The sequence below is a fragment of the Chaetodon trifascialis genome, chromosome 21, assembly GCF_039877785.1.
Source record: "Chaetodon trifascialis isolate fChaTrf1 chromosome 21, fChaTrf1.hap1, whole genome shotgun sequence".
Taxonomy (NCBI): Eukaryota; Metazoa; Chordata; class Actinopteri; order Chaetodontiformes; family Chaetodontidae; genus Chaetodon; species Chaetodon trifascialis.
The window spans coordinates 13,960,133-13,976,638 of NC_092076.1; the positions used below are offsets into that span (position 1 = coordinate 13,960,133).

The 16,506-nt window shown below is 44.4% G+C and overlaps 1 protein-coding gene across 1 annotated transcript in view; it reads left to right on the plus strand.

Moving 5' to 3' along the window:
* The first annotated feature begins 1,015 nt into the window (after nucleotides 1-1,015).
* Nucleotides 1,016-16,506, plus strand: part of fam20cb (FAM20C golgi associated secretory pathway kinase b) — a 46,434-nt gene continuing 30,943 nt past the window's right edge. The window contains exons 1-3 of the mRNA XM_070989922.1: nucleotides 1,016-2,353; nucleotides 2,556-2,731; nucleotides 6,550-6,628. Coding sequence (XP_070846023.1) covers nucleotides 1,842-2,353; nucleotides 2,556-2,731; nucleotides 6,550-6,628 — 767 coding nt within the window. The 5' untranslated portion in view covers nucleotides 1,016-1,841. The remainder of the gene's footprint in view (nucleotides 2,354-2,555; nucleotides 2,732-6,549; nucleotides 6,629-16,506) is intronic.

Consider the following 16,506-nt stretch of genomic DNA (forward strand, 5'->3'; position numbering starts at 1 on the left):
TTTAGTTGTGAGTTTCAGATTAGCAAGGATCTCTCTGCTGCTGTTTTAATTTCGCCTGTATATCAACTTCATTAAGATTCACAACTAATGTTTTGTTCCACTGGGTAAATCCCCCCATAGAGCCTATCTTAAGCTGTCTCCACTCTTCTCATGTGAATCTATTCTGTGCTGGTGCAAGCGCCATCTCCCTCCCTCCCTCCCTCCCTCCCTCCCTCCCTCCCTCTCTGGGCTCTTTTTAATTATAAACTAATCTAGAGAGGTAATCACAGACAGCGTGATCAGTTACTCATATATGCCATGCTATGAAATGCAAGCAGTTTATTACCTTGTCTCTCCTGCCTGTTTATAGCCACTAGGATGCAAGGATGCAGCCATAATGCTGTGCTAATTAGCTGTAAAAAAAAGACACATTAGTGCACTGACTGGATATTGGAAATTTGGTGTGTGTGCTCCGTGTGGTGTATGTAGGTTAGAGGTTGGAGCAGCAGAAAAGTGTGCAGCCAGTTTATTTCTCCACTGTATGAGTCCTTTTTTTTGTTTCTCTTAAAAGGCACAGGGCTCAGAGGTTTTCATTTCATGCAGCCTTTCAACATTATTGAAGATGTGATTGCAGCTGAGTGGCAGCAGTGCAGGATGGAAGTGGATCCTCAGACTGATGAGCGGTCTAATAGGCCTGTCTAATGTATCATCGATGGATTGACTGCCGTCTCGGAGGAGACATTTCTGAGGAATTCCAGCAGATGAATTTCAGAAGAGGAAAAAAAGTCCTCTTTGCTGCTGCGTGTGAGCCTCGGCTGAATACAGGCCTGTGGAAAGGCGCCCTCTTCTTGCGCAGCCGGGATGTGCAGGGAGGATTTATTCCAAGTGGTCTCTCTCTCTCTCTCTCTCTCTCTCTCTCTCTCTCTCTCTCTCTCTCTCTCTCTCTCTCTCTCTCTCTCTCTCCTCAGCCAATCTGCGCACAGTGACGCTGCGCAAAGGCAGGATCTAGTCTTGGCTTCATCATCATATTTAACACACCCACCCAGATTCACACATGCTACAAGAGGTGAATTCTCTTATCCCGCCGTACTGCTCGAGGTTGCCTGGCCCTGCGGGAGGATTCCTGTCTCCAGTTACCTGTGCGATTTATTCCGCTGGCTCGCCTCGGGTGATTACTCGGGACTCGACGTGACAGAATTACGCACTCTGGATCACTGAGGTGGATGAGAGCACTACTTTTCGGGGACTTTCCCTGAAATAAAAAAACCAAACAAAAAAAACATTTAAATGTGAAGAGCTGCACTTCCCGTACACTTTTCCCCCGTGCTGAAGTCCCAGCCTGTCTGATCTGCTCCTCCCCGCATAGGATCGAGGCTGGATGGTGAGACCGATGCGCGCCCTCGAACCTCTTGGACACGCACGTTTAACGGATCGTTCCCCCCGCGTGTCACCGCTGCTGTTGGATCTTACTCGTCTACTGCTCTGCCTTCCGTCTCAAACATTTGGTGGTCGGCAGGAGAGGGGAGAGCGGCAGCGTGAAGAGGATGTGGCTTGCGCAAATCGACCGCTGGTCTGAGCCGACCCGACCTGCTTTACCTGGACGCTTGCGGATGATTTTGCGCCTCTGAAACGTCGCCAGGACACCCGCGCGAGTAAAACAGGACTCTGATGTTGAGAATACAAAAGGCTGAACACTGAATCCTTTACTCAAGACGGCAAGTGAAGATGGGTCCTACGTGTTTAATGTATATTTCATTAGATTGGCGTCCAGTCTAATAAACATCATCAGCGATGTAGTCAGCCTGTTCATCTGCGTGCTGATCATTTGCAGTAAATACTCACATCTGCTCAAAAGGGAGACCATGAAGATGATCCTCCTGCGCAAATTCCGGTTTTTGATCCTCATGGTGTTCCTCATTGCATGCTCGATGCACATAATGATAGACTTGCTACCCAAGCTGGAGAGGCACAGCAACAGCGGCTGCTCCTGCTCGCACACGCCGAGCGAGGAGCCTCAGAGCTGGGGGAAGCAGGGCTGGCCTAACAAGCACACCCTGCGGATCCTCCAGGACTTCAGCAACGAGCCCAGCTCCAACGTTTCCTCCCACTCCCTGGAAAGGATCCCGGTTGCAGGCGACAAAACGCAGACGTCCAGGAGGCTGGAGCATCACGGCCAGCGTGGTGACAGGAAGAGGCAGTTCATCCAGGACGCCACGGTGACCAAGAACATGCCGGTTAAGGGTTCAAGGTTGTCGGCTCTCTATGACCATCCCTTATATAAAAGATCCGTGCTACCGCTCACAGACGAGGACACGCTGTTCAACGTCAACACGGACATCAGATTTGACCCCAAAGCAGCAGAGGATCAGGCATGGTAAAGTGTTGATAAATAAACATTTTATTAATACTACTAAAGATCACATTAAAGGGCTTATAGTTTGGTTCTGTGCAATCACATTATTGTGACTCTGCATCTGTGCCCATGGGCTGTTGCACAACACCTGCCACTCTTTACATGAAAACCTGACAATCCTCTTTCTCCCCCCCTCCCCCACCCCCTTCCTCCCCTCACCCAGGAATACTGAAGGCAACATGGATGAGTTCAGCCCAACGGGGGAGTTGACGGCCGATTCCTACCCCAACTGGCTCCGCTTCCACATTGGGATTAATCGATATGAGCTGTACTCTAGACACAACCCGGTCATCGACGCTCTCCTGAAGGACCTGGTCACCCAGAGGATCACCAGCGTCGGTGAGTCATGAGGAGGCAGAGGGATGCAGCAGCCAGCAGGAGGGCTTCAGTGCAGAGGTGGAGGGTTAGAAATACACTTAACTCTGAAGATACCAAACTGAAACAGCAGAAAACTGTTCATGCTTTGGTTGGACTGTTGAGGTTTACGATGATCATGCTGTGGTCGTGCTGCTGTAGCACATTAGCTGGAGGTTGAATAGTTTGCCCACCTTTCAAGACCTATTATAAACAAGCTAGTAGGGATCTTCATAAAGGTCACTTGGACAGGCTGCTTGTCTACTGATGGAGACACATATTGGTTGTATTTGTAGATTAAACCTGTGCCGTTATTGGCTGGGTGTCTGTGTGCCGCACTGAGGTCAAAGTTTAAAAAGTCGCCATAATATTTCTGTAGTTCAGAAGATGACACACAGATACAGACATTTGTCCCAAATACCTGCATCTAGACAACAGTACACATTCGATCTTAATAAACTTAATAAGTTTTGTCAGACAAATACCTTTATTAGTTTAAATAGATGTACTCAAAACAACGGTTGCAGTAATGGTTGTAGATTACAGTAAAAGGAAAAGTGAAACTGAAATGACATTTGTTTTTGTTAGTCATAAGTTTGTTAGTCTAAAGGTTTTTTGTTGGAGAAACCATCCAAATGGTACAAAGTAGCACAAATTATCACAAGCCACCAAAGCAAATTTAAGCCGTCCAGTCAAATAAGAAGAAGCCTGATTGGGTGGAAACATCCCAGTCTGGCAACACAGAGTGTCTAACGGTGCACCAAAGAGGAACGTGTGGCTCTAATCTAACTGGATCTACCTGTTAAGAGTCCTAAGTGATGGACAATTGTGCTCCTTGCTGCTCCAGGCACTGTCAATGTGAATACACACACACACACACACACACACACACACACACACAAGTATGACCGGAGATGGAAGTCAGCTGCAGGCTCTCGCACGCCAGCGCTGAATATGATCAGCCTGCACACTCCTGCCTTACAAAGTAGAGGGAATAATGAAACAGCTCAATCTTCTCTCGTGTGTCCCTACAAAGCGTCACAGCAGAATACATCAAGGCCGAGGCGTCACCTGATGTCGACGCAGCCACACACCGCGGTTTGATCCGTATCAAACGCTGCGGCTCTTTTTTATTTGATTGACAAGCGCGCACTAAATCGAGCTTTCTGCACAAAGCTGCAAAGCCTTTGCTGCAAGTAGATACCTGACAGAGGTGATAATCCATGCTGGGCCCATTATGTAGAGTCTATTTCTGCTTTTTTTCCCCCTTTTTGGGTGTATTGTCTTTCTTTTTGGCTCTGTCCCGCTCCCACATTCCAAGAGTGCTTGTCGACTCAAGGTCGCCCATCTTGCGCTCGCTGTACAAAGTGATTGCAGATTTCAGGTTCGCCTGCCAATGACAAAACTGTAACTGGCCTATAGCGACGATTAAGTGCTTATCTGGGAGTCGGATTAGCTGTTTATAAAACTAGCATCTCTGCCCAGACTCTGAAGGAAGAATTTTGGTCTTTCTTTTCTCTCTTTCTACTCCAGATGTTCTCTAATTTTCTCCCTCTTGCTTTCTCTCCTTTCTTGCTTTCTGTCTCTCAGGCTGGGTGGATAGAGGAAGCAGTTCTCAGCGTCTCTAGCCAGCTAAATACATGGTGGCTCAGTAATTACAGAGCCTTAACACAGGCCTGGAGCAGAATACCAATAGAAGGCAATAGCAGTCGCTTATTATCTAAACTTAAGGATAGGAGCGCTTGGATGCATTATACTCTGTAACCTCTTTTGATCAGCGTTCATCAATGAAGACATAGCGTGCAAAAACAGCAGATATGATCAATGTTGTTACAGATTACAGTGAAAGTCTGTAATTTTGGTGGCTGCAGCGCACAGCTCCATAAGAGACGGGGTAAACACTTTCTCTACTTGAAGTCTGGACAAATGCGCCTTGCTTACCGTGAGTGGAGCGAAGTGAAACGTTATATTCATGGTCCCTGTATACAGTTACTCTGAATGCATGAGATCCTAGTAATTACAGTTAAATTTACCCTTATTTAAAATGTCTCCAGCCTCACGCAGCAGCAGGTGAGGTCGGGCAGACGCTGGTCTTTTCACTTGTAATTCTTTTCTTTGGAAATGCTTGCTTGTCCCCACGATCCCTGTATGTAAAAATAAATGAGAGCATTGATTGAGCAGGTTGTTCTTTGGCTAAAGGCCACCAAAACACTGCTTTCAATCGATCAGTTGAAAAAAAAAATGAAAAAGAACAGGCACAGAGGCCGCTCGGCTCTTTGTTATGTGAATTTCGTTGTATTTTAGCCCCGTATAGTCCTCGCACCAGCACTGAGCCCAGTCCCATGAGTGCCTTTAGACTGCATTATCATGTACAAAAGGGAGGAAACATGAAGGATCGGAGGATGAATAGAAACACAAAGAGACAGAGAGGGAGAGAGAGATGGACCCTCCAGAGAATACACAGAGAGAGTAAACAGCAGAGGAACAGAGAGCGTCGGGCGAGCGCTGGCTGTCCTTCACCCCCCTCACTCTCCCTTCCCATCAAACAAACACTGTGACATCAGCACTCAAAGCACAAGCACACACACACGCACAGGCTCACAAACACACATCTACGCACATGTGCAAGCTTGCACACACAGCACAGCACCTCACCAACATGGCAGAGGAAATAGATGGTTCAGGCTTCAGGTGTGCAGTGGCATGTCTGTAAAATCAGTGTCAGTCAGCGTTACGTCTGAGATCATATAAACAGAATATTGTCCTGTTGTGTCACGTGTATCTGACTCAGTGTCTTATCTCTGAGCTTTAGGCACTCTCCGCTCCTCATATGACACTGACCGATCGATATCAGATGTGTTTATGTGAGTGAAACGATTAGTCTCTTAATGAACTGATCAACAGAAAACAGAAAAGGAAACAACAGTTTGATTATTATGGCCAATGAGAACCTACTCAGCCCTCATTTCTGCTTGGTTAATATGCTGGATATGTCCGTGCTTGTTTGATAATTTTCCAGATTATGCCATGGAGCTTGGTGAGCATGCCAGTTTCTGATCATGCTTCACATGCTTAGTGTGTTTTTCACTCGTATTTTTAAGGGGCAAAGGTTTTCAGAAAACACTTTAATGAAGGGTTTAATGAAGGATAAATAATTAATCATAATTTAAGTCACTTATGAAGCAGGATTGTCATACATTCACTTGTTTCAGGTTGTCAAATGTGAGGATTGGCTGGCTGTTGCAGTTTTATATAATTGCACATTCAGCATTTTTAGGTTTTGGACTTCTGGTTGGACAAAACAGACAATTTAAAAAACATCACACTGGGTTTGGAGGAATTTGTTGTTTTCTGATTTCATCATTAGACCATTAGTTGCTGCCTGATGTCTGTTTCATCTTGCTGATTTGTTGCAGCCTTGAGTTTTTCAGATTGTTTGCAAACTTGTTAGCAGAAGGCCAAAACTGGTAAAAACAGCAACTTTGAGGCAATGAGTCATTTTATTCTGTAGTCAACATGATCTAAAATAGTCAGCAGCGACTTAATCATCTTACCTAAGAACAATAGTTTTGCTTGTTTGAATTTTGAAGCTAACTAGCTAACACCATTAGCTAATACCGAGCCTGTGACGTTAGCTAATCTTTAATGTAGCCTAGCTAAAACCAAACTCTAGTGGGTCAATTTGTGTCAAAGCCCAAAAGACTGTGAGACCATGACTCGAGCCCATTTCTTTGGTGTAACCTTTATATTTGCTTTAAGTTAATGTGTTGTTAATAGCAGGGTTGTCTGTTTTACGTCAACAGCAATGAAGTCTGGAGGCACCCAGCTGAAGCTCATCATGACCTTCCAGAACTACGGCCAGGCTCTCTTTAAACCCATGAAGTGAGTTATTCTGCTTTTTAGTTCAAATACATTTTACGTGTTGTATGTGTTCTTGGTAGCCCTGTAATCCCTTCGGCTAAACTGCCCTCTCATCCCTCCTCCTCTACTGTTCAGTGACGGGTCCACTCTCTTTAAGAAAAAGCAATCTCTTTCATATCGTGTTAAAGCTTGAGTGCCATTTCAGCATAAAACACCAAGTATGCAGCTTTTCTGCCTCGACTGACTTCCTCTTCGCATCCGACCACCTACTCATTCTCCTCACAACATCAATCTCATTTCCTCTTTCTCCTCTCTGGCTATATCAAATTGCTTTCATTTCAGCACAACCTTGATATTCGATTGAAGGCCGACATCATTCTGCTGTGTCAGAGCCAAATGTCGAGGAAGCGTTTCACCTCACAGGGCTGTCAGGTGACACAGCACTATCCTTTAGTGGCCATGTTGGAGGTCCTCAGGCTTTAGGAAACACTGGCTGTGTCAGATGTGTGGCTCCATCCACCACTTTGGTCCAGACCGAAAAATCTCCTCCACTATTTAAGTTGATTGGCGGGAAATTCGATAGCCTATGGAGCCTAGAGGATGTATTCTAATGACTTCGGTGTTTCCCTGTCTTCTCAGATAGCGCCACCATGAGGTTTACATTTGCGGCTTTGTGTTAAATTTCTCAGCTTTTTTTTGTTTAATTACCAAACAACGTGATAAATGTAACTGCTAAAGATCAGCGTGTTAGCATTGTCAGGGGCAGTGTGTTAGCATGGTGACAGTAGTGTTTTGCCCCAAGCTTAAGAACAACCTCACAGAGTCGCTAGCATGACCGCCAGCTCGTGTTTGTGTTATCATGCAGTCCATTGTGACATTTAATTTGGCACCTTAAGGTGACTATTTCTGGTTTGGTGCCCACTTGTGGCTAAACGCAGCAGCCACTCAGGTATCACTTTTGCTAACCCAGACGCGACATATTTTGTCATTATTTTACTGAGCTGGTTCTCTATAATAGTGCCAGACATAATTGCTGGGAGCTTTGTCATCCAACCACTAAGCCCCTGTTCTTCGCCTCATCTCCTTCTGAATCCTATTCCAGCTGTGATATGAGAATGTCCAACCACTGAACTACAGAATATCATTAACTTCTCATATAAAGTGGTGAAGACAAGTGAAAGCAACACTTTCATGTCCTCTTGAACCTGAGCTTACTTCGGCACACCTTGTAACACACTTTAGCTTAACTCCTAGAGAAGATAAGTCTACCCAAACTGCACCACTGGTAGATCCGGTGTAATATTTGATTAATTCACATTTCCTTTATCCACACTGTCATATTTAGAAGATAACGCATCCCAAGAGAAGTGCTCTTTGCTCCTAATCCCCCCCACGATTGGTGGATTTAAATGTCACCCGTCCTTTGTTATGGTAATTGTAATTTAATTGTGGGTTAATGGTTTTCTACACACAAAACCGTTGTCTGGCCCCTACATGTCAGCATGGAGAGCAGGGTTAAGCCTGTGGATGATAGGTAGCAAGGTTTTTCCGTGGGAGGAAAAGCTATTCAGAGACTGTTGTAATTACTGCTTCAATCGTACCACACTAAGTCAGGCCAGACGCAACAAGCCTGAAATCATCCTGACAGGCTGGGAAGAGGAGAGATGAGTATGAGGTGAGAGGAGAGAAGAGATGGGAGATGGGAGATGAGAGGTGTGAAGTGCAAGAGAGGAAGGAGGAGAGGCGAGGGCGCAAAGAGTAGAGGAGACGAGGGGGTGAGGAAGAGAGGCGGACAAGGAGAGGTGGGCAGACAGTGTTGTCAATATACGCACAGAGTCAAAATCCACAGATTATCTTGATGCGCCGCCTCAAATTTTAACCCAGACGGGAATGTGAAATGACATTTTCCAAGAAAAGCATGGGGTGATGGGGTTGGATAGAAATCTGTTGCTTGACAGTTGTGGTTGTCAGAGCCGCCGTGATGTTTGATAATCCTGAGGAGTGAAGGGGGGCTTTTTGATCCCCTCCTGCTTGAATGCACTTGACTTTGACAAAATAGGGCAACACATGCTGGCATGTGTGTGCATGTGCTCATTTGGACTGCAGTCAAGGTCTTGACAGATTTGCACAGTCATTCCCGCGATGTACATCATTTCCCTCGCAGAGATCACACTTGCACACGTGCCAACATCCACACACACACACATCCACTTAACACCCAACATCATCTCCTAGTTCCCAAATCTGCTGGTGTGTTTCCACATGGTGCATCAAAGAGACAGAGGATGAGAGATCAAAGACTTCTCCGGCTGTGCTCCTCTGCTCGGCTCCTCTCAACTCTAATGCAAATGTGTGCCAGGCAATCAGGCAGCGAAGGCAGGCGGGCAGGCATGCATGCGGTGTCTGGGTAACGATCGACCCTCCAACCATCCATATCTGTGGAAACCTGCACTCTCGCTACTCGCCTCTCTGTTTATGTGTCTTTCTCATTCTCAGTATTCTCCATCATTCTTTCCCCGTCTCTACAGCTCTGTGTGCTGTTTGTTTTTCTCTCTTGCACGTTCTTTAATGAACGGCACAGATGAAGAAATCCATTAACAGGCTTGCCGTATTGATCCTTTAGGTATTCGCCTTTTCTTTTTTCCTCAAAGAGAGAGAGAGAGAGAGAGAGAGAGAGAGAGAGAGAGAATGGTCAGATACGTTGGTCAGTGCCTCTGCTTTGTGGTGGCAGGGCTCCTCTTTATGTGTCGGTCAAGTTAAACACACCTTTGCATGATTTCACTGTTTACATCCCAAAGATTTTAATGAGCTTGAGACACCACAAAATGTCCTGCAATACCTGTCCACTATGATGTAAGATAGATGACTCAGCCCACAAGTCTGCTGTCTGCGGTCCCGTTTTCCAGACGTGGAATAAACCAACTCTTAACTAGCCTAATCTAACTCAAGGCTTGTTTTGCAATATTTGTGAAGACTACAGGTTTTGTGAGATCAGAGAGGCTTCAAGGGATGGTGCTAAAAATCCCAGCTGATGATGCCCAGCCCTGTGTTGCTCAAGTAGACGGATGAAAACATCATGGTTGTGCTCTCTGTCACAACTGCATTGTAACCTGAATAAAGCTGAGTCTGATGACTAAGCTCAATTATCATCTTCGTCATCCCCTGCATCCTGTCATGCCTGTGGCCAGGACTGAAATAACCCTGAATTGCTGCATTTCCATAATTTCTGCTTTTGTTCCCACAAACAAACAGAATATGTTGTCAAGCAGGGAGTGTCTACCTAACATATGTGGGTAAAATGAAAAAACATGTAGATTTTTTCACATGGCCCTCAAAATATACAGCATATAGGCCTTTAGAGGACATTGTTCAGGAACTTAACATGAAATTTCTACCTTAATTAGAAAAAATGCACACTGATGCTTTGGCAGACCAAAAACAAAATAGTCCCAGTTGTCCCAATAGTTTAGTCTTATGGTGCGGCTGTGCTGTAGCTTGTAGGCTGTAATACTGTAAGTCAAGTGGTTGGCTGAGACAAACACTTGCTTCAAAAAAATTTTTTGGTTTCGTTACCGAGCCCTGTACAGTCATATGGACAGAGAATGTGCTTTCTCCAAAAAGTGATAGTTCCATGACTTTGACAATAGAAAACAATATCAAAACATATGCAAAAACCTTGGTAAATACATGTGCATGTTGGTGCCAACACAGTAAAGTCTGGGGATCTTTAAACAAAAATAGCATTAAAAGTATAATGACAGTATAATGAAACTGATCTTTATGCTGACACAGGTCTAACAAATCGAATAGAAATGTTGCCCTAATAGAGGGCTAATCATTTATAGAAATGCTAAATGAAAAGGGGACCTAAACAAGAGCCTTGAGGGACACCAATAGAGCAATCAGAAAATGATGTTTTTCTTTAATTCTCGTACAATGTCTTTAATTCTCGTGTGCTGAGTGGGGTTCCTGCCTTACCCTGCAGGCTGTAAATGCTTCCAGCAACCTCCAGAAATCACAACAGCTCCAGTGTTATCTTACATGTGAAACTGCACAATAAATATTCCTGCTGCTCATGTGGCTGAATATTGCTGTGAGTGAATAATGATAACCCTTCTCGTAGCTGTTTCATTCATACTGTTTAAACATGACTCACATTAGCCAACTTAATGCTACGCTAATGCCACCAATTATGACCATTTTGACCAGCAGCTATGAGAAAGCTACAGCTAGAAACTGGGCTGGGAGCTCATGGCTGCACTCTGTACTGCTGTGGAATAAAAAGTTACCTTTTTCTCTCTTTGAAAAGGTACAGTCCCTTTGGGGGTTCTGCTCCAACAACAAAACATTTTGTATTGTACCTTCAAAAGCTTACCTTCAAGTTCAGATAATACTAATACATATAATATGCCTTCTGCTGTCAGGAATGTCCATGCACCTTTTAGTACAATAAAAAGGCATGCATGTACTGTAGTACCTTAAGGACCACCAGGGACCTTTGTAACGAGTACCTCTGCACCTAAAATACCTAAAATAGACCTGTGCTGTACTGCATGTTTGAGTCCCAGCTGTGGTGTTGTATTCTGCAGTACTTTGAACCTTGGGCCCAGGTAGAGAATTTTGATTTCCTTTGTCTTTTCCTCTTTATTTTTGTCTTTCTGTCATTATGACTTTGTGCCAGCATGAAACAGGAAGACATGATTGTTATATTTACAGTGAAATTTGTCCAAGAGCACACAAAGCTCATTAGATTAAGAGCGCAGATGACTGACGAAGGGAGGTGGAGGAAGGACTGATGATTGATATAATGACGGTCTTCCGTATCTTCTCGCTTCCACTTAATTGTATTGCTTGTCAATCAGGCGACTGTTGGCTTAGCCACACACAAATCAATTCGAGTATTCATAGAAGAGATATCTACACTTTTCCGCTGCTCCTCCCCACTGAGCGATCTATATCTGTGCCGAGTCGGCTCCATGAGTAATTTTTGATTGACACGTCGGGGAGACAAGAGACGGGAGCCGCCTAATGTCACCTCGTTTGTGTCAATAACATATTGACAGCAGCAGAAATAACAGCCTGGAGGAAATGTCTGTGTTAAATGTGAAATATTAGTAGGAAATTGGCTGCATATAAGAGTTGATGTTGTATCATCAAGCTGCATCAGTCGTGGGAGGTGAAAGAATAAGATTGAGGGAGCTTTGTCTGAGGATGGGGCGGGCATGTCTCAACACAAACCCTTATTATCCTTGCTTAAAGCTGCCCAGATTTGTCCTCGAACAAGGCAGCGACTGAATACAGACGCTGGAAAAAGGCAGGACAGTTGTGCGATTGTTGCCGTATGTCGCCACACAAAAGCACGTCAAACAGACCGACTCCTCTGTGGACCGACCTCAGTTTTTGCCCCTCATTTTTTCTGTATATTTTGTCGGTTTGGTTGTTTGTTTGTCGGCATGCGTGTGCGCCTATTTACTGTGTGATATTATATTCACAAGGTCTTCTGTGCCTGTGCTCTGACTTTGAGTCAGGAAATAAAGGGATGAAGCGCCTCAGGACAAGTCATTCAGAACACAGATGATGAGCACAGCTCTGTTTGGGAATGGAGGAAATTCACTGCAGCACAGTGGCAACATTTAAGCTGAGGGTTAGAAAGTATCATGTTAACCCTCAGACTGCTGGCCCACATGTTTGGAAATGATGCAAGACACACTTCAACCATGACATAAAGCATTTAAACATTTTCACAAGAGGAGTTGGAGTACATATTGTAATTAATACTGTACAAGCTTGTGGCATGCAATGAGCAGCACATCAATGAAATCCACTGTAAATATATTTGCATGACGTTGCAGTTATCTCTGTGTGCACAAATAAACATCATATTCAGAATATAATGAAAAAGAATGAACTGCACGTGCATATCTTTGGATCTCCCAGCCATCATATTCAAGTTTCTCATAATCAGAATATGAGTCTACCTGGACTGTAAATGCAATAGGGCGTTCGGTTTAAGATGTGGAACGTGTGCTACACATCTTAAACCGAACACTCGGGGATCATGAATAATAGTGGAATATTGTAATCGCTTGTAAACGCACCGGCTGACCTCAGGAAATATCTCCGTACTGTTCATTTCTGCTGTAGCACTAGTTCTAGTGCTCGAGAAAACAGTTGAATAATTAATCTAAAATTACAGCCACTGTGAGATGTGTGATTTAGCAGCACTTAAGGCTCTGCACTGCTCCCTGCTTAATGTTTTGACTGTTCCCCCTATGTTATAATTGTTTCACCAGGGTATTATTGTGCGCCATGCAGTTTGTGCTGAAGTCGAAATTAAAGTGTTTATTATGGCAAAAAATTTTTTTTGGAGGAACAAGTAAAGTGCTCAGTTTAAAAGAAATAAGTACAGTACACACACACACACCAGTCATCACATGTACTGTAGATGAAATTAACAGTAGCAGAGCATATTTTTCAGAGTGCAGCGGAGTGGTACATATGATCAAATGGAGCCCTCAGGCTTAGTAATCTGACCCCTTTATCCCAGCAGACACTGTGACACGCTGCAGGACACTGGTTCACCAGGATCATGTCGAGCGCAGCCACACTGTGTTTCCCCCCTATGTGTCTGTTCTTCGCATACAAGATGGAGGAAAACTGATGAAACAAAGATGGCAAAATCCACCCTCATGCTACGTGTCCTCAGAAATATAATGCTAATTAGTTTTGCTGACCCTGGCTGGCCATTACACCTGTATTCATCCCTGATGAGCTGCTGAAAAGAACAGAATGAGCGCATTAGCGGAGCATCCTTGCTAGAGCAGGTTGAGTCCATAAAAACATGCTGATGTGATTCGCAGAGTTAGATGAAGCTGTGTCAGATTCACATGGCTCAACCTTTGCTGGAAAATGAACCTGCTCGTTTTTATTCTCTTCAGTTTTGATAGAAAGTAGCACAACAGAAATGATCAATGCTGGACAAGGCAGCGCCGTAGGGCATTGATGCAAACTGTGTTACTCAGTTGTCTGGTTTCAGTAAATCATTGCTTTTTTTATTCACACAGATGATCAAGGCCCAAACCAGGGTGGTGCATGCTTTCTATAGAAACACAGAGAAGTCATGGACAGATTGTATGTGTTCCAGTACACAATGGTCAAAGACTAGCCTACATGGAAATGCTTTTTAGCCCTCATCACTGACTCTGACTCCTACAAAATGAACCACTTTTCCTGCACAGCACGATCATACAGAATTTTCACACTATAGGACAAAAATAACTCACTCTTGCTAGCTGTGTTAAGTGAATTTTATATTCTGATGTAAAGCAGGTGCCGCTGTGAAAATACCCTGTAATTAAAAATAAACAGTAAACTCAGATCATAACTTCTTTATATGAGGCTTAGGATGCCATGGTAATGGACAATAAATAGTGCAGACCGATGGTCCACCATACTATAGAAGAACATGCTATGAGGACTCAATAACAGAAGCTTATGCAACTAATCTGTGGTCTGGAGGGGGTGGGAAAAAGCTGCACATGAGCAAGTACCCGCTGTAGTAATCTGTTAATGTACTGTTGGCATTCTGCCATCAGCAGTAATCAGCCATCATGATTTATGTAGAATGTAGATATTATTAAACCAGTGATGTTTTCCCCGGTAATGTATTCTAACACACTGTGCCAGTTTTAATCACTGTAGCTGATTAGCATAATCGTTAACTTTGACACGTCTCTTAGATGCTAATCCACTCCCTTCCCTCTCTTGTACATCTTTTTTTTTCTGCACTTTCTAAAACCTCAACATCAGCATCCAGTCTTCTCTCGGCCTCGTCACTCTGCGCCGCTGTCGCTACAAGTGAGATCTCAGTGTGTGTGTGTGTGTGTCACTGTTTTACTGCCACATCTGACCACTTTGGACCTACAGCGTACCAAACTGTCACAGGATTCATACTGTTTTTGCTTAGGAGACAGAAAGTGGTCACATTTCGTTGTCTTCGTGTGCTGATCTGTGTGTACGTGTGTGCGTGTTTGCTTACGCCCTTGTGTCGGTGTATAGGAGCGCCACTCTGCAGTGATACTGTTGTGGCAAATTCCACGCAGCCCTGGCTCGGGCCTTCCAGGAGCAGAAATGTCTTGACGATATTATCAGTCAACTGCCCCCTTCAGGTAAATGTTATCAGCTCTAATGTTGTGCTGAAGGAACGATAACACAGTGTTACAGCCAGCAGAAATGACAAGCCAGCATCCAATCTGCATATCAAAGCCTCGGCTAAATTCCTCTGCCATCTGTGTGTATGCGCACGTTTGCATGTGTGTGTGTGTGCCAGAGCTGCAGACACACACACACACACACAGGCGCACACACGCCTGCGTTTTCAATGCTGTGCTGCCATTCCTCTGCAGTCTCAGAGGCAAGTTGTTCCTGGTCTGCCACAATCGCAGTTCATCCCTGATAAACTCACTCATTGTTTCTAAGAAATGATGAAGAGAAGCTTAATCACTTGCCCATAAACATTTGAGAAAACCCGATCCAGCTCTGTGTGTCTGTGGGAATGCAGGCTTTGATACCATCTGTCATCTTGTCTCCTTGCTTTGAAGGAGCTGTCACTCAAAGGCAGGCTTTACTCTCTGTCTGGACACAGTACACCTCAACAGCTGATGTGACAATCGCAGCAGACATTGATTCATCTGGCCTGGGCCCGGCCCTCGCCGCTGCCGCTCTTATTGTGGACCAGGTGCTGAAAGCAGAGGCACAGAGGCTGTTTCATGACTGGAAATGAGTCTTTTATGTCTTTCCGTGAATCAGTGAGCAAAGGGAGAAGGACGACGTCATGTGTCCGTGAGAGCTAAGTGGAAACAGCGTTTTTAATTGCTCAGATTAAAAAAACTGAATATTCATTTGGCTGAAAACGAACTTCGTTAAAGAAAATATATGAAGCTTAGATAGTAACTCACACTTTCAATGGTGTGATCACATCATAAGCCAATCCAGGGTTATTTAGTCTCAGCCTGCGTGATTACAAGAGAACCAGCTCTTATAAACAAAAGTCAGTCTGACTCACAACAAACTGGTTGACTGAGCGGACTTTAGGAAAACCAGCAGCTTAGAAGGTTAGAGATTTTTGGCAGCAGGGTGAATCTGAATCAATCTAACATGAGTCCCTTTAACTTAAGCCCAGAGTCAGGGAGTCATTTAGTTTCTGTGCTGCTTATACCGCTGAGGAGCATGTGAAGAAATAAGTGAGCCTGAGCATCACTCCTCACTGCAGCTTGTTTTGCTCGGGCCGGCAGCTATCAAATGTCAGCCTTGCATTTTTGGATGTTTCCTGCAGTTGGCCCAGATATACTTCTAAGAGACGGAACCACATTTCTCTTGGAAGAAGCATTTCCACCTGTCTTGGGTCAGTTGCTTGAATGTACTGGCCAACTTAACTTGTAAATGCTCCCAGAAGTTGATGAAACTGCTCCAAATGCGTTTTGGGTGAAAGCGTCATTAGTCTCATTAATTATAGAGGGAGAATGTGCTTTGATTTAGATGAAGAGAGGTTTTCTGAATGGGGCCAACATACCTACAAAAGAAGCGAACAGAAAGCTCCATGCTTTAACTTTTTTTTTTTTTTTTGATCTGAGAGCTGTGATGGCCTGAAGAAACATCCGTGCTCTGTGGTTCCTATAAAACACACAGTATCTGTTCTGCTGCCACGGGGCGAGACAGCTCTAGTTTTACAGAAGTATCCAGCGTTTTATAGTGTAGTGGAGCTTCATATCTGGTGTGCGGAGCTCAAGGTTTCTCCTGTGATCTCCCTCCTTGCTTTCTGTCCCCACCTTCACTTGCCATTAAAGCTTCCCGTGTCTTCACACCATCCTGGCAGCAGAAACTGATCCTTTTTATAAGCT